General features: G+C 37.6%; 1 protein-coding gene across 6 annotated transcripts in view; it reads right to left on the bottom strand.

The window, feature by feature from the left end:
- The window catches only part of FREM1 (FRAS1 related extracellular matrix 1), a 138,289-nt gene that overhangs the window by 107,574 nt on the left and 4,895 nt on the right, over window positions 1–25,820 (bottom strand). For all 6 annotated transcript variants that reach the window (XR_005655539.1, XM_039875149.1, XM_039875056.1 and 3 more), the window contains 3 exons: window positions 11,178–11,237; window positions 5,801–6,297; window positions 1,209–1,303 (listed from right to left, as the gene is read on the bottom strand). Coding sequence is in view for 5 of the 6 variants with exons in the window: in XM_039875149.1 (XP_039731083.1) it covers window positions 1,209–1,303; window positions 5,801–6,031 (326 nt within the window). In the remaining variant the exon portion in view is untranslated. The remainder of the gene's footprint in view (window positions 1–1,208; window positions 1,304–5,800; window positions 6,298–11,177; window positions 11,238–25,820) is intronic.

Below are 25,820 nucleotides of genomic sequence, written 5' to 3'. Positions count from 1 at the left end.
AGGTAATCATAAGTGTTCACAGAATGACTCACTGTTCCAGTGTCTTCTATGAAACTCTTTTGTATTATTCTAATGCTTAAGGGAAATTCACACTGAAGCATTGTATCCAAATATTCATAAGAACGGTAAACACAAGTAAAAAACTACATAAAGGCCTACTCCACTAACACTGAATTCTCAGTCGTCTATATGAAGTGAGCAATACCAAAAACATAAGCTTAATTTTTAAATTAACTTTTTACTAAAATATAATTAATATGCCATAAAGTTCACTTTTTCAAAGTATACATCTCAGTGGTTTCTAGTATCCTCACAGGTTGTACAATCATTATGACTCTTTAATTCCAAGACATTTCATCACCTCAAAAGGAAATCTATACCCATTCGCAGTCACTTCCCATTTGCCCCACTCCCAGCCCCTGGCAACCACTAACCTTCTTTCTGTCCTAATAGATTTCCCTTATCTGGATATCTCATGTCAATGAAATCATATAATATGTGACTTTTGTGTCTAGCTTCTTTCATTTAGCATAAAGTTTTCAAGGTTTATCCATGCTGTAGCATGTATCAACACTTCGTTCTTTTTTATGGCTGAATAATATTCCATTGCATAGCTATATCACATTTTGTTTATGCATTCAACAATTGGACTGTTTCAACATTTTGGTTATTATGAATAATACTGCGATAAACATTTGTGGTAAACAGGTTTTTATTTCTCTTGTGTACATAAGTGGGACTGCTGGGTCATATGGTCACTCTGTTTAACTTCATAATTAATTTTTAAATGTTTTTATTATTTAATATGTTTAAAAATAAATGATACTGTACTTATAACGAAGCAACTGATCATCAAAAACAAGAATTTTACTAAATTTTGAAATGTTTTCCACCTAATTCTCATTAAGAATTTTTAGTTTATAATTTCCATTTCCTGTCATAAGTAGAAGGTTGGATCCAGAAATACCCATACAAGAAGTCTAAAGGGCAGCAGAATAGTTAATAATTTGCCACAGAAAAGCCCCAAGGAAGATGATACAAATAAAGATCATTGAAAGTCAGTGATTCTTGCCTCACCCATCCGTCTTCAGTTTCTACCGATAATCTTGTTTGGACTCTAGTAACTCCCCATGATGACACCTATCCACAGAAAAAGTACATGAAATGGTTATCTGGCAAAGAATGAATGACGTTCCTGTATGGCTTACCTGTAAAGTCTAAGCTTCACTATGTCTTCATCAAGGATTGGGCAGCCATTGTGGATATACTTTACTTCATTGGGAAGGAAATGGCAGTCAAAGACCTAGTTCACAGGAAGAAATGAATGCATATCTGTGAGAAAATTAGTACAAGGTTTAATTTTCCAGCAGTATTGTCCTGAGAAATTATGGTCTTTTAATGTTTTGCTTTATTTTCTGTGTGTGTGTGTGTGTGTGCGCACGCATGTGTGTTTTAATCACTGCCTCCTCAACCCAGCCCCATGCCCACTCACCATTCTGCTTATACAGTTGTGCCTTGTTTTGAGAATATCTAAATTATGAAAATCAGATTGAGCAGATTAATTAAGGAGAGATAATCTCTCAAAATAATCTTTTTAGTCAATAGTACATTTAAAATATGGTCTCATTTATCAAAATGTTATTTACTCACACCCCTCGGGGGTTCATAGCAATTACAATGGGCCTACCTTCTCTTTTTTTGTATGCACAAAAAGGCATGCATTACCTTATACACAAACAAACTGTATGAGTTCTGTATATATTTTTTCTTTCTTTATTTCCTTCTTTTCCAAATAGCGTTTTTATATTTAAAGATGAAGCCACTGACTATGAACACTAATGAGGTTCATCAGAGCCGAATGTGACCCACAGTTGTTTTTCATATACATGGGAGAGAATACTTTTATTATTTATGTAAAACAGAAATGGTTGCTGTGACAAATAGCAATCGAAAGGCAATTTTCTCTATTCGAATAAAAGTCTAATTAACTGTATCACCCCACTCAGAACTATTAAGGAAATTATTGTTATTTTCTGAGAATACTAGTTTTTAAAAGAAGAATTTTCTCTTCCACTTACACTATAACCCCCATTCTGCCCATTCTGACTTGGTAGAGTTCTAAGAAATATAATAGGTCCTGGAATATTGTCACTTCATTCAATGTAATTTTGATATAATGTTGATGAGCTGCAGTGGGAACTTAACCTTTGTTTATATCAATTAGCCTATGACAAAGCAGGTTTTGTTATAAGTGTTTTTGCTTAAAGTCACAGAAGCTATCAGCAATGTTAAGTAAGGACTTACTGTACCCTTGAGGTATTCACACATCATCACCTTTGAGTTCATGGTGTTTACCCGGTACCTTGTTACAGCTTCATAATTCTCCCTGAGAAGACTTTATCACTAATACAAATGATCTTCTTTTCCCACAGACATCATTGGTTTCTCTTTTTAATTTACAACAAGGAAGGAAATAAAGGAAAGACCTTTCCCATATCATTGACAAATAGTCATGGTAATAAAGAGACAATCTGCTTTGTTAAAAGAAACATCTGTTTTATGTTTCATAATATGTTTTCCTTTTATAAAAGGCGACAACGATAATTGTCCATAAATTTACTAACTAAAACAAAGGAGAGCTAAATCCTTTTCTAATTACTGTCTAGCTTTATTTTTTTCCACTTCAACTGCTTTTCAATTACAATTTATAATTAAATTGTCACACATTCCTAACTCATTACTCACGATAATGACAGTAAACTGGTTTAAACTAAAGATATTTTCTTACTGCTGTATTTCCTATTCAAAAGAGCAAGCTCAGTGCTAAACTGGGGTGCTTTTCTACCCAGGAAATTTTTTCTTTGGGACAGGTGTGAGAAGTGCTGTGTGTGAGGAAGTCTTGACTTAAAATGTGAGGAAAACATATTGCCGTCGACCTTATCTAATTGACTATATCAGGAGGGTTGTCTAAACAGAAGGTACTGGTGTGCACCAATGGAAATCCCTTTCCGTACATCCGATAGGAAAATTAACCTGTTGGTCCTAAGACAAACTTTAGTAATGAGATGAAAACACTAATTGAACAGATGTTAAACAAAACATTTTATGTGCAAATCAAATAAAACTGTTGATTACACAGCAGGGTGCTGTTAATACAGTCATCTTGCTAGAAATGGGTTCACATAAGCCTTGCTTTCAACTTACTAGTAAGCTCTATTAAAGAATACTGTTGGGGGGGATGTGTGTGCGTGTGTGTGTGTGTGTGTGTGTGTGTGTGTGTGTGTGTGTGTGTGTGTGTGTTTGCTTGGCTACGCTTAATTTCAAAAACTCCATAAGAAATAAATCCCTGGGGAGAGCTGAATCAGCCTGAATTAAAAATAAGCACATCATTTCAAAATAGCAAACTTTACTTGAGAATTTCTTTTTTTGTTGAAATTATCAGAATAAAAAAAATAAATAGGACAATTGCCTGGTAGTGTGAGAAACAACATTTTTTGGATGTATAGATTTCTTTATGGTACAAAGTTCTTATATTTGACAAAAAGGTGATAAAATTCTACATTTTAAGGGAAGGCTTTTCTACAGGATAAATTTTAGAAAATGTAAATTAGATATCTACTTTAGATGATAGAAATCCATTTAAAAAGTCAGATTTACCCTCTGGAAATACATGTACTGAACATTCAAGACTAGATTTTGTTGTTGTTGTTTAATGAGCAACTATTCACTAGGGGACAGCTGGGGATATTCAAAGCCCCGTCCCCTTCCCTAGCAGTCAAGACCCCTAAATCAGTCTGGCATGTTTTTCTTTCTGTTTCATACTATCTTTCTATGTGGATTTTTGCCTTAAAATCAGAGAAAGTTTGAGACGAAATAACTCGCAGATCTTTTCCAACACTTGATCTTCTGACCAAATAAGTTTTTTACCAAGTTTTAGTCACTTAGATCCCTTTTTATTCTCCAGTGCCTCAGAGCCATTAAGACAGCAGTCCCCAACCTTTTTGGCATCAGGGACCAGTGCTCTTATGAGACTCTAATTCCTGATGATCTGAGGTGGAGCTGAGGCTGTGATGCTAGCGCTGGGGAGCGGCTGCAAATACAGATGAAGCTTTGCTCGTTCGCCTGCCTCTCACCTCCTGCTGTGTAGCCCAGTTCCTAACAGGCCACTGACCGGTACCAGTCTGTGGTCCCTGGGTTAGGGACCCCTGTATTAAGATATCACCAAAAAAAAGTAATGTAGACAATTTCATTATTCTCAGAAAAAGTGCTATATATGTTAAGAAGTCTATTTGAGATGAGAAGAGGACACCCCGCAGAGGCTGGCTTAAGTAATAGTACATCCTCCCCAAATTGCTTTCTAAAGAGGAAGAATCTGGTGAATAACAGGGCTTTTGTTTTATTCATTAGCATATGCATCCTTGGGGCCAGAGTTAAATACAGCTAGACCATAGGTTGCCCCAGCATGCTACCAGGAAGAATACCCCTCCCCCGCCCCACCTCTTCCCTGCCCCAGTCCTCTAGGATTAGGGTTCTATTTTGCTGCTCTCCAAAACTCCAAGGATTTGCTTTTGACCCCAGTCCCTGAAGTTGTGTCTCTGTTGCCTGCAGCTAAGCCTATTCATATCACCTACTCATCAAGGTCTCTCCTTTCTCCTAGACTGAAATGTGCCAATCAAACACATTTCAGAGTGCAAATTGTATTGGGAAAAAGTGAGGAGACGTTGCAATTACACACACTTGGGACCTGATGCCATTATTGTATACTAACATTTTTTAGATGCCCATCTGAAGCTCTTTGACTGACAAAAGCAAATCTTGTGGGAAACTAAAGGGGAGCTATCTGGTTACTATCACATCAGGAGTATTCCCAAGGTGAAAGCCCTCCATAGAATTCTAATGTGTTTCAGAATCAGACTGTAATTTTAAATACAGTAAATGGAATGTACAGAGCTGTCAATTTGAGCTAGCATCTATCTAAGGCTCTTTAGTCCATCTCTACAACATTTAGCACTACTTTTGAATAACCTCATGGAATATATTTCTTTAGCCAAATGGAGAAGAAAATTACTGTTCACAGTTCAGAAGTGGGAAGTAGTATGTTTTTCCAGAAGCAGCAGCAGCATCTAGTGTTGAATATTCTCAAAATTGTTTGCATTGAGAGGAAAGTTCACCTACAATACCAACGAGTAATAAAACCGGAAGCACTTTTCTATTGTGTATAGAGATAAGCTCCTACTTTAAGCAAATACAATATAATACAGATTTTTTAAAATTTTTTTCACCCTACAAAAGGATTGAGCATAGAATATCCTTAAATGACAAGGTCTCCTAGGTTTATAAGAAAAAAAAAAATTCATGCAGACATTTTTTAAAAGCAGGGAATTTTTAAAGTGAAGTATGTTCACATTTCTTTTCCATGTCTCTTTACTCAAGGGAATGTTTATGCGATGCTAATAGATGAAAATGTCTTCCTGATTTACTTCTGCTATTCTGTGGTCACAGTGTGTTCTAAAAATGCTTGAAATCCTGGTATCCCAAGGCGCCCTGACTAGCAATGGGTGAAATGATTGGGGGCAGGAATAACTCATAAAAACTGACCATATCATACCACACAAGAGGCTGCCCGCTACAACTCTTGAAAGACTGCCAATTTTGTTCTCTCCCTCCCTTCCTCTCTCCCTCCCTCTTTCTCTCTCTCCCTCCTCCTCCCTCCCTCCTACCACCTCCCTCCCACACTCACATACTTTACATTGAAACACATTACTGAATATATGAATAGAAAAGCTCTGATATGACCTACCTGTGGAGTGAGTTTTCCAACCCTCTGGGTTATTGGCTCATTCATCACAACTTCCACTTTGCAAGCATCTTTCTCTTTGGGGATGGCAAACTTCAGGTCATCTCCTGACAGGAAAGCAGAGCTGCCTTTCATCACCCTGACCCCACGGTTCACGCTGATGAAGGTGGGGCTGGCCAAGCCCAGGAGGAGCAGCAGCAGGGCTTTCCGCCCACCCCAGCACAGAGAGCTCATGCCGACAGGAGCCAACTCTTTCCGTCCACTGGTGAAATCCCTTCAACAAAGGAGAGCTTCTGTGCTTCTTCCGGAGGTGTCAGCTCCTGGTCCAAGGGGCAGGGCAAGGGGTCCCGACGAAGTGCCCCAAGATCTTAACATGCCTCTTTTATTGCAAACTCAGACAAGGAGGTCTTTCAGGCAATCCCAGGGCTTTTAATAAAACTCGCTGATCACTCCTGACAACACTGGCAAGATTAATGTACCTCCCAAGTGTTTTTCTAATCCTGCAAATGGGAGAAGGGGTTGGAGGAAAGCAAGAGAGAGACCGAAATGTTTCTGTGGCTATTCCAAAGATCCCTACAGACAAAGGAATCTTTCAACTAGCCTATAATTTCAGCTAAATTAAAAACAAATAAACTAACTTGACCTCCAGGCCCATCTGAAAGGCAATGCAGCCATTTCATTACATTGCTTGTAACTCCTGCTTCCGGACTCAACCTGCCCCAGTTGGGATGTCAGTTGTGTGGTCCAACAGGAGCCGGCCAGCCTCACTGCCCGCACGCAGCATTTGGTCTTCTGAGTTCAGAGAAAGCTGTTGAACTCTTTGCTTCTGTTTCTTTACTTGTTAAATAAGGACTTTAACCTAACTGTGGAAGAGAGCTAATAGAATCATTTGCATGCTGTTTGAAAACATAATTAATTCCAAATGAGTACTACCCAAATAAGAAATAGGGTTCATAATTTGTCACGTGACCAAAATTCTGTCTTTGCTGGGCAATGAAGACACCTAAGAAATACCTGAGTGGACATTGGATAAAACACATATTTGTTTTCTAAGTGAACATTTGGGTTTTTGTTTATGTATAAAAAGGGACTGGGAATCAAGTAACATAGCTTCAGCATACACAGCTAATAACACAGTATAAATGCATGCATATCACATTATTTGCAGTGCTAATTATATTATGTACTGAATTTACACAAATAGGGTCTTTTTATTTCTACTTTAACCACTTAGAATTTCAAGTACATTGCTCTGTGTTCTACAAAAACAGAAATGATTTTTTTCAAAAGTAAAATGTATTAAAATATATCTTTAAATTCAGGGTATGATTAGGTGAACCCATGGTGGTTTGTTATGCCCACAGATAGTATTTACATTTTAATAATTTCATAAATTTCTGTATATAACCCTTGGATACTGAAATAAATGTTTGACAGAAGGGTATAGACAAAAATGTCTCTATTATTATCCACATCAAATACGTTAAAGGAAGACTCACTCTCTTCTCACTGTTTGAACACTTTCACTTTTGAGGTAGTGCATGACATATGTCACCTGACACCTGAGAAGGTGTATGCTTTACAGAGCAGCCTGTTTTTTGTTTTTTGTTTTTTATGGTGTCAGCCCCAAAATACAACAGTTCACACTCCTACTGACCATGTTGCCCACATTCAGGCTGAACTAGGTTGGCTTATTTGGGCAAGAATGCAGATGGAGTTGTCGAACTTTCACAACAAAATCAAACCTTGTTTCCATGCACATTTGGCACCTCGGACCACTAGAAAACACCCTGCCCGTTCAGAGAGAAGAGAGGCAACAGGGTAGGCAGATGTCTCCCAAAACTGAGCGATGAGAGAAATAACTTTGTCTTCTGAGATTTAAACAAATTACAGCCTGGACAAACTCCACTCTCATCCATTCCTCTTCTCTCACTCTTATCTCACTTCCTCACTGCTTCTTCCTAGACTCCGTGATTCTTTCATGCGGAGAAATCCAGAATCCAGTCCTTACACTTGTTTTTTATCTACCCTCACTCCCCAGTGATCTCATTCCTTGGCTTTAAATGCCACTTATATGCTAATGAATCCCAAATTTATATCTCTAACCTCTTCCCTTAACTCTAGATTTGCATATGCAGCTGTCTATTTGCCATCTCCATGTGGGTAATAGGCATCTTATATGATTTACGTAGCCAAATCTGAGCTCTTGCCTTCCCTCCTTAAGTCTTCCCGACCGCAGTTAATTGCAAATTCAACTTTCAGTTGTTCTTCACTTTGTCTCACACTCTATATATAAAAAGACCAAAAAATTCCTGTTTTTTCATTGTAGTGGGCAGGCCTTAACCTCCTAGTATCCAAAAGTTCCCTCTCCTTGAATGACAGAACTTATGACCTTTCCGACCAACAGAATAAGGCAAAGGTGGTGGGAAGTCATTCCCATGATTACATTAAGTTATGTGTGACTGTTTTAGGCTGGAGCTAAAGGTTCTCCTGCTGAACTTGTAGCTCCCGTGAGTTCTACTGTCACAAATACATGAATTCCGCCAACAACCTGAATGAGAAGACTGTTCCTAAATCAAGCCACCGGAGAAGAATGGACCTGGTCAACACCTCATCACAACCTGAAGCAGAGAACCCATGATTGGAGTCTTGTCCAGTGAAACTATGAAATAATAAATTTGTGCTGCCATAAGCCAATGGGTTTGTAGTAATTTGTTTACACAGCAATATAAATTGAACGCTTTCTTCCTATAAAACATATCTCTACTTCTGTTGTTATCACCCAGTTCCAAGCCACCACTAACTCTGACAGATAACTATAATGGCATCCTATTTGATCTCCCTGCTTCTCCTCTTGCCTCCACTATAGGCTTTTTTCAGCATGGCAGCCAAAGTTCCCATTAAATGTTCATTATATTATCAATTCTCTGCCCCAAACCTCCAATGGCTTCTCATCTTAGAGTAAAAGCTAAAGCCTTCATAATGAGCCATAAGGCACCATGTACTCTTTTTTCTCCCCTTACCTCTCTCATCTCATCTCCTGTTTATCTTCCCTTTGCTTACTCTGCTCCAGCTACACTAGCATCTTTGCTTTTCTTCAAACAAATCAAGATCATTCTTCTCCATCTCTCCTCCCTCCCGAACTTTCCACTTGCTCTTTTCTTTGGCGCGAACATTCCTCCTCCAGATATCCTTCTTTCTACCTCGCCGCTTTCAAGTTTTCCATCAGATATTACACTTGCAGTATGGTCATGCCTAATTACTCCATGAAAATTATGACTCTCATCCCCAGCAACCTTTCCTGCTTTGTTTTAAACCTGAACCCTTAGAACCAACTAACATAAACATTTGCCTTTTTATATTGTTCATTGTCATCTCTCTCATTAAGGTGAGAATTTCTACTTTCTTTATTCGTGGATTTATCTTTATGATTCTTTCAATCCTGTTGCCCAGATTGAGGATGCTGCCTTGTACATGAGAAATGGGCTGTGAGCTAGAGGAGCCTGGGCTTCTGGGGTCGTTATACCAGCCTATTCTTCCAAAATTTTATGTGGCAGAGGATGTAAACTTCTTTCTTGTTTAACCCACTGTTATTTGGGGTTTATTTAGTTACCCATGACTGAACTCTATTCTCTTAATAATCACCTTATTCTTCAAGCTTTTCTATTAATTTAGTTTAGTCACTATTCAGCTAAATACTAAACTTATTACCAAACAGCATGTGGGGCAATAGCCCATTCTCTCTATATATGACAGTAAGTCATTAATTAGGAGATAAGGACAAAGACCAAGATTTTAATGTCCATCTACCAGAAAGAGACAAGAGAGAAAGAGGAGAAAATCTATTTCTGTGGCTCCCTGGCTCACAGTGGTGTGCAAATTGTAGACCTGAATTCTGAAGATCCGGATTTTAATGTTGATTCTTAAAAACAACAGTTCCCTCTTTCAAAAAATGGGGCCATCCATCCTCCCTCTTCCAGTTTCCCCAGAGTCCAAATAAAATAATTTATGTGGAAATATTTTCCTAATTATAAAGCCCCATATAGATGTAAAATTTTTATTACAAAATATATCAAAGGAATAAGAGTAAATCTTGTTTCAAGAAAAATGAATGGCAGGACTTGGGCATTGGCGAATGTAGCAGGATTAGGTTCAATAGGTGTCAAATAGAGTATGTTTTATTTACATTCTAATTTTCTTTCCTTCTTCCTCATAATCTTAAGACAGGATATAGTAGTAAAAATTGAATTCTAATATTTCAGAAACAACCTGAAGCAACACAATTGGGAGAAAAAAAAGAGTGTAAGAGTAATAATTTCCAAATTCAAAATCAAATAAAATGCATTCTTCAATCAACTCAGCTAATAAAACTTGGGGCAATAACGATAAAAAATAATATGCTTTATTTCTGTCTTATTTACATTCTAATTTTTCTCTTGATTTTTCTCTTTGTGTTGGGAAACACCAAGTATGTGAACATTTCATAGAAAATATTGCTCTGATCTTTCACTTGAGGAAGGTGGCAAGAGAAGGGGGAAAGGATTCAATAGAGAAAAGGGGGGAAAAAACCAGAATGATAGCAAAAGAATTCAGGACTCTGAATCAAACAAGATTTCACAGATGATGATGAGTCTTTTATCCCCCCAAAACAAACTGGCAGTAATTATCTTATCTCTGATACAAAATTATGATGTCCAGAGGCAGCCAACGTTTATTTGACAACACCCTAATGGGAAGCTTAGCACATCTTGAGAACTTCATTTTATTGATCTCAACATAGGGCCAAGTCAGATCCTCAGAAGCCATCTGTCAGCTCGCTCCAGTTGCTGATGTGGGCATCCTCGAAGGTAGCAGAATCAGTGGAGGCATTTACACATAGAAGGAGAAAGATGACTAGATTCTCCAGGGAGTTTGTAAAGTGACTTTAGCCACGTGGGACTTAATTTGATTACGCAATAGAAATAAATCCTGCCTCTGCTTACTTGCGTGGTTCAGCTGCTTTTCAGCATTTCGAAAACTGCATGTCATGGCTGCAAATTAGTTCTGCTCTTACAGACTATTTTCCCATCGTTCTCTTTTTCCTTCATGTGGAAATCATGTATTCTAAGTATATCCATACAAACCAATAAAAATGTGTGAAAAGATGTTTTGAAAAGTGGAAGAACACTCTGCTTTGAGCTATTCCTTATAAAAATTCAAAAAGGTTTCTTTCACCAAACTTACTTTCTAAATTTCCTAAATGAAAGAAAAGAATTTAGTAACATTTCTTTTGGTGAAGGGGAAATTTGAGCTGGTAATTATTTCATAATTGCACATTTAGGTTAACTATTGGAGCATGCATTCGTCATGCTGACATAAATGTGATACTCCTGTCACTTACCTGAGATAATCTCGGACAACACGAGAAAAAGCAGACCACAGCTGTATTCCCAGACGCTCTCTGAAATAGAAATTCCTGATGGTGAATATCAACAATGTGCCCTGATGACAATCACATTTACTATTGTTCCTCTTGGAATTTACAACGGTAGCTATACAAGGAAAGCACCTCTCTCCTGTGCCCAGCAAGATATCAAGATATTGATAATTGATCATGGCTTTTTGTTTGCTTGATTTGCTGTTCGCAGAACTCCCATGTAGCAAGATATTCTACTCCACAGGGCTCCAGGTAGTTATTACCAATCCACTGAAGATGACAATGGAATTACCTCAGTGAGATTACCTCCTGTCTCTCAGCTTTAGATTTTAAAAGTAGCCTAAAGTCTTTAAGAAAGAAAATAAACTAACAGAGTATTGGTATTTTAAGCAAAAAATAGCCAAATCAAGATTCAATCCATTCCCACCCACCCAAACACAGAGATATTTTTATATCATTGACTAGAATGGTAAAGAAATCCAGAGATTTTCTGACTTCTACCCCACATAAAAATCTTTAAAATGCCTGTCAGAATGAACTTAGAAGCCATCCTGGAATTCTTCATGATGAATTTCTTGAATCATTATAATTTTCCCCTAAACTAAATTTTGATATAATCCATATAACTCAAAGGTAAAATCCTCAATCATATACTAGTAGCTGAATGTAGTTATCCGTAGGACAACTGATTTGAATCCATATCATATATACTAAAAATTGATTCACTTAGGAACAAAACACTGGAAATCAGGAAAGCTGTATCCTCAGGAAACTAGCTTTCTAAACTTAGAGAAAGTGGTTCTCTCCTTTGTGTTTTAGTTGAGGAAATTAAGACTTAGACTTTCTAAGGACTTCAGATCCACTGCTTCCTCTGAATTTACCACCCTCTGAGTGGGAGGCGGGGGTGGGGGGGTGGAGAAGGAGGGAGGGAGGGAGGGCAAGTGAGCAAGCAAGCCAGGTTGGAGGAGAGAGAGAGAAGTCTAATTTCTCCTTGTTATAGTCAATAAGTAGTCAACATTCTAAGACTTGCCAGAGGTCACAGCCAGAAGCAACAGAGCCTGGAGAAGCAGGCATCTGGCATCCTGGCTCTTTCCTCCTCTATCCTGACATTCTCATTTCATTCCCTCCAACAGAATGGCTGAGCCAAACTACAAAAGAAGTACTGGTATGACACAGACAAAAAGTAGATTTTTCTCTTTCTAGAAGTTCATAACCTCTTATGGAGCTTCAATTGTTCAATGACCTCACAAGGGTAGAAAATCCTTTGCAATCTTGCCCAGCACAGGATTTCCAGAGTGATTTCTCTCAGCTAGGGAAGATAAAATTGTGAAGAATAAATAGCTTGCTTGTAACTTCCAAGATTTTTTTCTTTAACAAATAATTTTTAGTATCTTTTCTTACTTTTTGGTTACTAGTACTTTTTACTTACTATATACAGGCACTGGGCTATATTCTTTATATGGATGTTTTCATTTATTTCTTACAACAAACCTACAAAGTAGTTTCTACTGTTCTGATTTTATAGATAAACAGTGACTTAAAGAAGCGATGTAATAATCATAATAAAAACTAAGATTTATCATGTGCTTACTCTGAACACTTAGGCATTGTTCAGAGCACTTTATATATATTATCTTGTTTAATTTCTACAATGGTTTGAGGAGGTACATAGCAATTTTACAGATTTGAAAAACGACATTTAAAGAGGTTAAGTAACATGCCACCATTTCGCCCAAGTCCAGGACTTGCGCACGTAACTGCTCTATTGCACTGCTTCTCATTACGACAAAATCTTATACCCTTTGCATTTGCTTCACTCGCTATCCATGGGTCTTTTTCTTACAGTATATAAACGTTTAACAACTTATGAGTCCAGACAGCAACTGATGACTGTTACAGGGGTTAAAGTTTTACTGGAGGCAATGTTCTCTCAAGGAAGTGGCTGTTACTTTAAGAGCATATAATTAAGGCAGACACCCTGTCTACTAGCATCTTAGTGTACCACTTTCTCACACTACAAGCACAATTTAAAGGTCTCAAGGCAAACAGGCTACTTCAAAATTGCAGTCTATTAAGTCAATAAAATACGTGTTGATTATGTTTATAACATTCTGCTTCCTCCACTCTATATTTTTTTCTCAAATGTAATCTACATCACAGAATGTATGGTTTAGGAGAAACTTTAGAATTCAACAATCCTTCATTTTATTTATCAATTTATTTGCTTTTTTGGAAAATAATTTCCATCTATGTGTGTAAAAGAAATGCGTGTTCATTAACTAAAGGATAAAAATAGAGAAACATAAAGGGAAAAAAAGGCACTTTTCCAACACGAAGAAAACATTCTTAGATTTTCCTATGTATGTATATATGTATGTATTTTTAATTTTAAACTTAATGAGAATCATACTATAAAAAGTTGTGTGCCATTCTTTTACATTAACATACCATTCTATTCTAAATATTTTCCTATTATTAAATATTCCTCTTGATCTTTTCATTTGTGCACTATATCCTCTACACGGATATACTATTATTTCTACAGTCATTTCATTGTTATGTTGAAGTAGTTACTATGTCAATAGACTGTGATGAAAAAGCCTTAATTATAAATTAGTTTATTTTTTTAGCTCTTTTCTTTTGATAATTTTATTCTGTAAGTGAGATTTTAAGATTAAAGTCCACAAACTTATTTTGAAGCTTCTGATATGCATGTTTACTGGTCCCACAAATTTACACCCTTACCAGCCCTGCTCACTGCTGGCATTTAACATCATCTCTTTTAATCTTTACTCACTTCCTAAGTAAAATGTATCCCGTCACTATTTTAACCTGTATCCTTTTGTTTTCTTGAGATTCAGCTTTTTATTTTTTTTAATGTCCATTAAACATTTGTACTTTCTCTTCCAGAAACCCCATCATTTTACAGACGACAGGAAGTCTAATGGCAGTAAAGTGATTTTACGAATGTTCAAATAATTTTCTAGGCCCAAGATGGAGCCACTCCTGCCTGAGGTAGCAGGTCAGCAAACTGAACCTATTTAACTTCTTTGTCTCTGTAAATGCTCCCTTTGACCAGAAACAAAGTATATTCAGTCAGCCAACCCCTAAAGCCAAGCAAATTCTGGGCCTTCCCACCCAAAATAAGGTTGACTATATGGCCCTAGCCAGTCAGATATTTTCTATTTGTTTCTTCCTTGTTATTTTTTATCCTATAAAAGGTTCTTGTCTTCTGCCCCATTTCGTAATTCTCCAAAAGGAAACTGTCTATTTCATGAAGTGTTAAATAAAATTTGTTTGCATCACCTAAATTGTCTTCTTTAATCATTTTTTAACACCATGATTACATAGCTATCTGCAAATCAAGCTTAGATTGGAAAGTTAGTTCTTCTGACATACAGACCAGTGCAATGTCCACTATCCTATGCAGCTTACTTAAATCATAGATGCTCAGTCCAGAAATATTCCTTTCACTACTTCCTTCTTAGATCTCAGAAAGAGTTGACAGGCTAACAGAACTATAGAGGGAAAGCCTTCCCTTAGGTTAAGCCATCAAAATCAAGGCTGCAAAGATGGACCTTTGATACTACACAAACTGATTAAAGGTTTCCTTTCTTAGATTTTTCAACAGTTCAATGTGTATCCTGCTGATAAAGGCCACATACTGCAAATTGTCTCTCTTAAATTGCACATTTTGGAGATGTTAAAAGTTTTCCACAAAATAGTTTTCTATATCCAAATATATATGAAGTACAGAATTCTAAAATCTCCATTTAAAGACTTATTAAAAAGACTCTAAGAAGAAACCCTTAAGCCCAAAATTCCCAAACTTATAGAAAACCATTTTTTCTCGTCATAAAAGACCCAGGTTCTTTGAGAAATCATTTAAGAGACACAAAATTAGAGAATTAAAATGACTAAAATATAGGATGGCCACATGGTGTCTACGAATTTTCTGGTCATACTAAATAAATCCATACTTATTGAATCTAAAACTAAATTTCAGGCCAGTCTTTGAAAACCAAACATCTGGCCTTTTTCTACAGAGATCTTTTACTAAAACTACCTTCAGAGGTGGAGAAAACTAATTGCAGAGGGAAAAGGTTTAGTGCCCTCAACTTACAGTTCTGTCTTTAATGGATATTAAAGTTTCTTAAATAATCAAAGGCATTTTCTTGAAGATTAGGAAATCGCCGTAATTTACAATCAATTTGCTTTTAATCAGAGGGTTGTATTATACAAAATTTTACATCTTGCTTTAACTGAAAAACACTCACTCACATTCACTATGGTTGACTATACCTTTCCGTACCTGAGACTAACTATATGTCTGTACCCAAACTCACATCTAGGACCTTCCCAAGCGGAGTCACCCTGATTTAAATTGGTTTTCTTCTTTTTGAGTGAATTCTGCATATTTTAATTCACAATGAAATACCAAACTGTCCAAAAGTGAGATTTTGTTTAAATACATATTAAAACATGTTCAGGAGTTCATCTTCTGAGGAAAATTCCATTTTTAGAATACAGCCTGGTTCTCTGTTCGTATATGACAAATTAATTTGTTCATTCATTGCACAAACAATTTGTGACAGGCTATATAAAATGCTAGGACTACAAAGACAAAGAAAATTCTTACTCTTGGGAAGTTTATAGTGTGATGCAAAAAGACATACAAACTAACAATTTAAAAAGAGTAGTAGATAAGTGCTATAATGGTGAAATGAAATATATTCTGTACTATCCGAATAAATAAGAGGGCAGAATTTGACTTGAAGTGGGCCTAGGGGAGGCTTTCTAGAAGGAAGAGAGTTAGCTTTGAGAAAACATCATCATCATCATTAGCATCATCATCATAGCTTATGTATTTTACTTTGCATCTAGCACTGTTTTAACTCATCTAATCTTAACAACCTGTGAATTAGACTCTATTCTAAGGATTCTGATTCTAAGGAAACAGGTAAGTAATTAGTGCAAATGTTAATGAACGGTGTAGCTGGCATTCCAACCCCAGCAGACAGTCTCAAGAGCCTAGGTTCCTGAAACACCATGTTCTATGCTCCAGCACAGAGGTCAGGATGAGGAAAAAAATGATTTGCCAAAGGCGAAAGACCAGGTTGGGCCTCCTGCTTCATGCATTAAAGTAGGCAGAGTGTGAAAAGTAAATCACAGTATCATATACTGAGATGCAGTAAAGTAAAAAAAAAAAAAAAATTGTAATTCTTTAAAACAATAAAAAATTTAACCTAACAGAACTCTAATGAGAGTCTTGGCTTTCTTCTTTGCTGAGGACCTTAGCGCAGTTTTGATGTTCAGCCTTGACCTATGCATCACTTTTTTCTACAAATATTTGTTTTTTTACAAATTACTATAAATAATTTTCTGATACAACAATACCAAAAAGGAGGAGGAGGAGGGGGAGAAAGAGGTTTAATGATGTAGGATGGAGCTGCAGTGAAAGAAAATGCAATAGTGATAAGTAAACCAGATTGTTAATGAGACTCATCAGATTGTGGGCCTCATCTAGTTCCATCTTATTTTTGAACAAGGTCCTTATTCTTCTTTGGGCTCCTTTTCTACATCTATACAATAACTGATACCTTTCAGGGTTGTTAAAATAGTTTAGTGTGATAATACGTATATAAATTTATTATGGCTCAACCAAAATCCCCAGCAAGCACACACATACACTAGGCACAAATCAAGACAGTCCCCTTCCTTCTCCTTTTAAGTCCAAGCCAATCAAAGTTTTTTTTTACAACTCCTTGAAAAAGTTACCACAGTAATGATGGATTCATGTCATTAAACCTCTGTCAAAACTCATAGAATGTACGGCACCAAGAGTGAACCCTAGTGTAAACTGTGGGCTTCTGATAATCACAATTGGCTCATCAACTGTAACACATACGCCATGCTAATACAAGATGTTCAGAACATACTGGGGTAGAAGGAGGGAGGGGATGCATTTGAGAACTCTGTACTTTGTTCAATTTTTCTATAAATTTAAATATACTCAAAAACTTTTATTAATTTAAAAAAAGTTATTAGTTGAGCCATCCTTTGACATGAACCATGATTTAGGTTTAATTGACTCTCCAGTTATACCCGGACCAACTAGACAATTTTCTATAGAGCAGTCAGGGCCATCAGCAATAAAAAAAGAAACAAGGCAAATTGCAGTGACTTCTTGCTCATCACACTTTCTGGCACTTGGGGACTGAGTGTGATTTTAGCCAGACTATGTAGCAACATCTCTTCTGAGGATCTGCATATCACCAGCTACTCAAGTGCCACCCAAGTGCTTTAAGGTCTCCACGGTGGCGCACAAGACACTCTCCCACACTGAGGCCCTCCATGTGAATGCGCACTGAGCTTAATTGCATTAAGAAGAGTGAAACTTGATCTGATTACTTTGGCAGAATTGGGGAAGGACTGTGGAGAGCGAGAGGGTGGGAGAATGCTCTCAGTCAGTGGAATTAAAAATGCTTCAAATACGTCAAGATTTTGTTCCAAAACAAAATCTCCATAAATCTTTATAGCATAGGCTGCAAATTATGTATCTGAATGTCTGATTAGATAATTTGCTGTTAAGTAAATATGTGTGGGAGAATGCAGCAATGTAAAAGAATGGCATCCTACAACATTTGCAAACACCAATAAGAGCAGTGTTTCAAAAGAGAGAAAAATAAGGAGCACACGAGCAACCTTGGCTAAACTGCTTTCTTAGAGCCGTAAGACATAAATAGGCTACTTTTCAAAAGCTGATTTACAAATCGTTTGTCTAGAAGTGAGAACATATTTACCACAGGCACCGTGTCTGGACTAGCTGACAAATGCCATTCAAACTATGATGGCCCTGGGCACTGCATAAACTCATCATGGTGAGAGATACTTCTGCGGAAAACCATACTAACATATCTGTCTTTTAAAGTATTGACTAAAGGTGTTGAGACTCCTTTACTCAGTTTCATTCAATTCAGCACACCAAATTCCAGGGTACCATTGGTGGTGTAACCAGGGGTGCCAGAGATGCTGTTCTCACAGATCACAAAGTGAATGGTGCCACTCGGAGTTATGCAATGTGGAGGTGGACCTCAATGTCTCTCATGGCCTGAGGAAAAGTACTGGCTGCAAAAGAGACTTCATTCTCATGGATTCAGCCCTACTCCACTGCCCAGAAGGGAGCAAACATTCCTTGTGAGGGCTAATGATGATCTGTATTATTGATGACAATGGGAGACACGCCATGGTGAAAGAGATGCCTCTAATGTCACCCCTAAATGATCAGTTCCCATCTCTGGCTTCACATCATAATGGCTTGAGCACCACTCCCAGACTTTATCGGATTTTATTTGCCAGGGTGGGGCCCAGGCATCTGAATTCAAAGTTCTTTAGATGAGACCAACAGAGGGGAGGAGTAGAGCTGGGAGAATGGGGTGAAGGGTTAAAGAAGTACAAATTAGTAGTTAATGGATGGTCACGGAGATGGGGGTCACAGCAGAGGGAATGCAGTTAGCATTAATATATTGCGTAGGTGGAAAACCAGAGGAGAGAAGGAGCAATTAGGGAGATCGTTTTATAAACTATATAAACATCTAACCAATGTACTGTATACTTGAAAGTAATTAAAATTAATTTATTTAAAAAAATTTTTTAAGTTATTTAAGTGATTCTAATGAGCAACCAGAATTGAAAATCACTGCTGTGACAACTGCACTTTACTTTCTTCTCCTGTAAGTATAAAAAGAGGTCAAAGGAGCTTGTAGTGCCCAAAGAGTGAAGTTAGGTTCTCTGGCATGTCTGAAAACCATCAAGGTAGAATGAGGTGGGGCTGGGGATGCCATCTGTAAGTCCAGCCCCAGGAAGAGGCTGAAAGCAAGACCCAGTTTGGAGGTGTTTGGGGGAGGGATGGGGAAGTGAAGAAGGGGCTAGGATGGTGTCAGACAGATAAGAAAGGAAGGAACCTTTCCTGACAACCTAGCTACTAGAAAGCCATTCACATGTATGAGATTAGACACACGGTGGTGGCTTCCTGAGTTAGCAAAAGTGTTAGAAAGGAAACCACGTCTAAATTAAAAGACATGAACATGAAGTTTAACTAGTAAAATTTTGTGCTACCACCAGTTTCCATTGCATTCTAACTTTTCCCTTGCTGTCTTTCCCTAAAGACAGAGTTAAATGCATATATTATAGCAATAATTGCATTACTCACAAGGCTAATATTTCCCATGATATTTTTTCATAGTATGCTGTTTCAAGATGTGATAGAGTCATTTGAGTTTATGCGGGAAGTAATAGATCTCCCTAAAAATCATCACTTGTGAAATCATTATCGATCAAATTAGAAGGAAATTTAAGGATAAATTTAATCATCTGTAGCAAAGCAGAAACCTTCAAACTTTCTGGCTTGTAAATCAAAATTTCTCATATCACTCCAAAGTCCAATTCTCCTTTATATTCGTAATGTGCCAATTACTTCTTGTCAGCTCTTCAATATGGAACAATGGTTACTGTCTCACACCTCTTATAACACTTCTTAACGTGGTCATAAACCTCGATCTTGTACACTGGAGCCCATTTCACTATCTCCAATCTTCTGCTGGGGATAAACGGTTTAGCTTTTTCTACTCAATAACAAAATACAAAGATCAATTTTTTGAAGGAAAGAAAGGAGTCAATTCCTTTTCGGAAAGAAAAAGAGAAAGCCAGATAATAATACATGGCATTTATGTCAGACTCTTTAGCTCACACATCTCTTTGTAGGCAGACCCCAATTAAGCCTTTGAACTAAGGATAGCACTTTGACTAAACTGTTCACTTTTGAACACTTTAGTGTTTAGAAGTAACTTCAGTCTATAATACAAATATGTTACTTAAACTTTCTCAGCCTTGCTTTCATCATTTGTAGAGTGGGGATTGATAATATAGACTTCATAAGGTTTTTGTAAAGATAGCTTTTGTTGTTTTTAATTAACAGAAATACGAGTGTCCTCAAATCATGGGCACATGTGCTCTTTACCATGTCATTTTAAGTCTGTCTTAAAAAGTCTGAAAAGACTAGTCTTAAAAGTCTGAAGTCTCAAGACTTGGGTTTTAAAGTTCTAATTTCAGAACTCTCTGGCCATAAGGCTAACAGTTCAGATGTGACAGCTGTAAGTACTGGGCTGACCGTCCATGACTGCAGGCCTGCTGTACAACACCCTATGATCTCTGACCACCTCTCCATTAGCTTAAATGGTTCTTGTCATTTGCCATTCTTAAGGTAGGCAAACACTACCCTCACAGGGGGAAGGGACCTGTGAGGACCCCGAAGTCTTCCTATCAGTGAATACTATAGCCTGTGATTGCAATGCACAAGGGACCTAGTATCCAAGCAACTTACAAAGCCACAGACCAGAAAATGTCCTTTTATTGAGGAGTAAAGACCAACAGTTCCCAATAAAGCAATTCAGCAATGAGTGGGGTGACGTAGCATCTGTAATACAAAATGATAGACACAGCACACTGTTTCCTCCAAACCAGAAAAGTCAAAGCAGAAGCACACAGGCTTTATGACCAAATGAGAAAAATAAAATGGGTTTCATCTGGGATTTTTGAAAGTGCAAAGCTAGTCCTGCCTGAGGACGTTTCCCTGTCAATCCATCCTGAAGCCAAACTCTAAATCCAGAGTATATTATAAAATGATTTTTTATGTGGGTTTATGTGGCTACAGGTTTTATTCTATTTTCTTCTGCTGTAGTACAGTAAGTCCTCACTTAACATTGTTGATAAGTTCTGTGACTTTAAGCAAAATGATGTATAACAAAATCAATTTTACTGTAGGCTACTTGATATAAACAAGAGTTAAGTTTAAGTTTCTACAGCATCTCATCAACAATGAATGAAACAATATTATTAGAGGACCTGCTGTAATGTCTTAAGAATTTGTAAAATCAGCTAATACCAAACGAAGAACTTGACATTGTGGCATGGTATCATAGGCTTAACTTTTTCCCCAAAATTCATATGTTGAAGTCCTAACCCCTAGTACCACAGGATGTGACTATTTAGAGATAAGGTCTTTAAAGAGGTAATTGAATTAGAATGAGGTCATTAGGGTCGGTCTTAATCTGATATAACTGATGTCCATATAAAAAGAGGAAATTATGACACAGATGGGTACAAAGGGAAGACCACGTGAAGACACAGGGAGAGGACAACCATCTACCAGCCAAAGAGAGAGGCCTCAGAAGGAATCATCCCTACCAACGCGTTACTCTTGGACATCTAGTCTCTAGAGTTGTGAGAAAATAAATTTTCTTGTTTAAGCCCCCCAGTCTGTGATACTTTGTTATGGCAGCCCTAGGAAACTAATATGCATGCTAAATGAGATATGATGAGGATATCAAAATCAATGTTGAGCTCTTTGGGTAGCTATTTAATACGGTCAAGTGGCCATTGAACGCTTGCTCCTCTGCTACTGATAAATCACCTATAAGTGATCCTTTAATCACAAATCAGTACCTCCAGCAGAAGCTATTTGTTATTGTTCCAAATGTTCTAAGAGTTTAAGGCACCAATTATTTTCCAACATTTGAGCAAAATCACTTATAAATCACTTGTAAAATTCTGTGGCATTTTCTATTGTATTAAAGTCAGTAAATCTTAGTAGCAGAGGTCATGGTCAGTGAGAAGATCAAAGTTACTGAGCCATGACATGTGGTTAGCAGGAGTCTGATTTTCTTAAGACCTGGAAAACATTAAAAGAAAAGAAGAAGAAAGTAAGGACAATGAAAGGAAAGGACTGCAAAAGAAAAGGCCCTTGTGTCAGTAATTTGGAATGAACTGCTGATACTGGCTGCTGTGGAACAGAGGGTCATTACATCACGACCACATTCTCTGCGTTCAATGTCGGTGACTTCATGTTAAAAGGGGTTATTTTATATTTTAGAAATGAATTTGAGTATTTATCTCATATTTGGTAGAAATCAGTTCTTCATGTGCATTTGCCTTCTGATCCCCATTCGTTTTTTGTTTTTGTTTTTGTTTTTAATTATTATCACTTGGATAAACTGGCTTTCAGCAGAAGGCCAATGGCCCTCCCCATGGGAGAAGTCAAGCCTGCAGCAGGAAAACTGCTGTACCAATGCAGGTACCAATGCTGGACCAGTGCAGGAACAGCAGAGAGACTGGGGAACACGCTGGCTTAGATTTGAATCCTTGTTCCGCCACTTACTGGTGATGTCATCTTAGCCAAATTAAATTCTCTTAGTCTGTTTTCTCAACTGTAAAAAGGGTTAAAACACCAATCGATGGTTTTGTTGTGAGTATCAAATGAAAAAATTATAAGTGAGCATCTAACACATAGTGGATATTCAATAAATGTTAGTGTTCTTACTACTACTGCTATTATGACTATTAACTGCTAATATTCATCAAATATTTTCTTTTCACCTTGACCAACTATCTCCTTGAAAAATGTCTCTACCTACTAATCACCACCCTTGTTTTCCCTAAAAGAACGACTTGATTCTGATTGCCATCAGTCCACCGAAATAGCTGTCTCAAAGGCTGCCAGTAACCTAGTAATTAATACATCAAATAGAACTTTTCTCTGGCAGTCTTTTCTGATCTCTGTAGCAGCCAACAATATGCCTCCACCACACCGTCTGCATAGTTGTTTCTCTTTTGGTTTATGTGCTTCAATATACTCCTAGTTCCCTTTCTACTTCAGCAATGCCTCTTTCTCTTTTATTTGTGCTTTATTCTCTTTTCACCCTCTTTTTAATCCTTTCTCAGTCACATTGCACCATTAAAAATATATTTCTTAAAAGTTTGACCCCAACTGGCTTCACACTACATATCTACTACCACAGCCTTTTGTATCCCAAAACCATAGCTCTGCCTTCTCCTCTAAGCTCCAGTGACACATCCGCAATGACCTGCTGGACAGGTCCCACCTTTATGCCCTTGCTCTTGTCTGTCCCCTGCCTGAAATGTCCTTGCTTCCATCCTTATTAAAATCTTTCTCAGAAATTAATATCTCCTGAAATGCCTCCTCCAAAATGCCTAAGACCTGATCAGTCCATTTGGAAAGAGTTTCTTTCTGCTGCTGCTGAAGAATCACATTTTGTTGAAACCCATCACAGGGCATTTATCACATCATACCTGATGGTGTAGCTATAACTCTTCCAGAGTTGTCCAATAATGGCCAAGACTGAGTTATAGACATGAGAAAGGGTCATTGTCTCAGAGAGGGAGTATGGATTCTGGGGTCTGATTTTCCTTGTGATCATCCCCTGTCTACCTCTTCAGCCTCTTCTCACACAATTCTCCTCCTTGCTACTGACAAGCTACTCATAAAGGTCTTCTGCCCTTTCTTAAACTCACCACACTGCCTATTCCAGGCCTTTAGATGTTTTGTTTGTGCTGTTCCATCCTCCATGAAAGCCCTTCCCCAACTCCCACCAACCATACCTTTCCCCTAGCTAACTTTGAAGTCTACCCAACTTTGAGGTCTCAACCTCTCAGACAAGTTATTGGATTACATAGAATCCTGTAATACCCCTTACCACATGTTGCACAGCTACAGACATTTAATTATTCATTTGCAGTCATTTTTTAAAGTCTGACTTTTACCCTATCTCCAGGCTCCTTGAAGATAACAACCATGATTGTTCTGTGCATTCAAGTATCCCCAGTTCCGGTCACTGGGCCTGGCACAGAGCTCAATAAATATCAGTTGAGTGACTGACTTACCCCAACACAAACATTGGACCTATAAGAAAGAAGAGCGAGAGCACTGCCTGTCTGAGTGACCATTTCTTGTTATGCGGTGAGAGTTCATGGTGCAACCCCAGAGTTTCAAATTCTCGAACAAACTTTTCCCCCTGGGGTTGGGTTCCTTGCTAAAATGAAGCAAAATCCTGACAGAAACAAGAATTTATCTTCTTATATATCTATCTGAAATGGCTGTAAAAATTTTCAGTTCTGGGGGGTCAGGAGGAAATGAGGACAGGATGATTTTCACATCACCCTTGCTGTCTCCACACTAATCACTTTGAAAGTTTGTGCATTCAAAGATCTATTTCATGCTTCTACACAACCTGTGAGAAGGAATCAAAGGAGAACTAGGCTGCAGATCAGAGCTTAAAGGCCAGGGAGTAATGGGCCGAGAGCTGTTCTGCCCAGTCAATGAGATCTGGGGGGGGAAAAAGCTTTATTACTCATTTCTCTTTTCTTTTCACCTAAAAAATTGAGTGGGTTGCCACATGTTTGATTTTATCCAGCCTTAACACCTGTTAGTCCTCTCTCAAAGAAGAAATATTTATTGAGCACTTATCATATGTCATGTACGTGATACGTGCTTTCCAAATGTCTTTTAGCCCTTACAAATACCTGGTGAGGCAAGTATTAATATCCTCATTTACTCCTAAGAAAACTGGCTATGTAACTCACCCAACATTACAGAACCAAAGAATACTGCAGCACAGGATTGGAACCCAGTTGGAATTTATTCAAAGGCCACTCTTTTTTTCTACTACACTACTCTGCTTTAATCTCCATGATCTATCAATACTACCTTTTGAGTTTAAAACAATCACTAGTGCTTACTGGACAAAGTAGAATCATCCAACCATGTTCTAATAAAGGGGAAGAGTTACATAAAACAGAATTAAATTATCACTGTTGTGTTGCTGTGTTGTCTTTCCAATGAGGAGAATCACTTTTACAGGAAAAGCAGATCTGGGCCAAGAAAGGAATTGTTAAAAAAAAAAAAAATCCAACAACTTTCAAACATTTGGATGAGTCCTCATCTGTGAATTTTGAGCCTTTCTGAAAGTCTCTTAACTTCACAATGATTTTGACTAATAATTTACAAAATAAAGAATTTTTGTGCTAACAAAAAATGTAGACCTTGGAATGAAAATACCATGGCATTGAGTGCTACCCCATGAGACAAAGTCCTGGCTCATTTATTTTAAGAGAAGAATTCAGAGAGCATTTGTAAGCACTGAGCAGCTAGCTGATAACACTTGATAGAATGAAGAGATGGGCTCCCCATGGAGATGCAACACCCGATGGAAGAACTTGGGGCTTAGTGAGTCCTGGAGTGTTATCTGTTCCCGTCTCTAAAGTAGCCGGATAAGAATTTTCAATGATAAAGTTGAGAGTGAAAAGTGATATACAATCTTAGCAGCCTTTTCATGATGCATAAAAAAAGTATTCTGACATCAGATCAACAACCCCATAAGTAGGAGGGATGAGTGAAACTAAAGACTGTTGTGCCATCTCCTTTAAATTTACCAAAGAGAAGCTGAGAACATTTTGTAAAACAACAACAACAACAACAACAAGAAACCTAACTTTACAATTTTCCTGTACTCTGTCCTCTAGTGAGTAGTTTCCCACTCAAACATGATATCTTCAGACAACTGGAGGGTATATTTGTCAGAAAAGCACAGAGATCACAGCTATATTTTCTTATCCTGATGGCCAATTTTTAGAATCCTTTGAAAATGCTGCTCCAGTCACCACAGTGAAAGAAGCTACACAACAGACAAAATGCAAGATTTCATTAGGGAGTTGTTGTTTCCCCACCCCACCCCACCCCCAGCCCTTCAAAGG

Source organism: Pteropus medius, unplaced genomic scaffold (assembly GCF_902729225.1).
Source record: "Pteropus medius unplaced genomic scaffold, Ma_sr-lr_union100, whole genome shotgun sequence".
NCBI classification, from domain to species: Eukaryota; Metazoa; Chordata; class Mammalia; order Chiroptera; family Pteropodidae; genus Pteropus; species Pteropus medius.
This window is presented reverse-complemented; position numbering and strand designations above follow the sequence as displayed.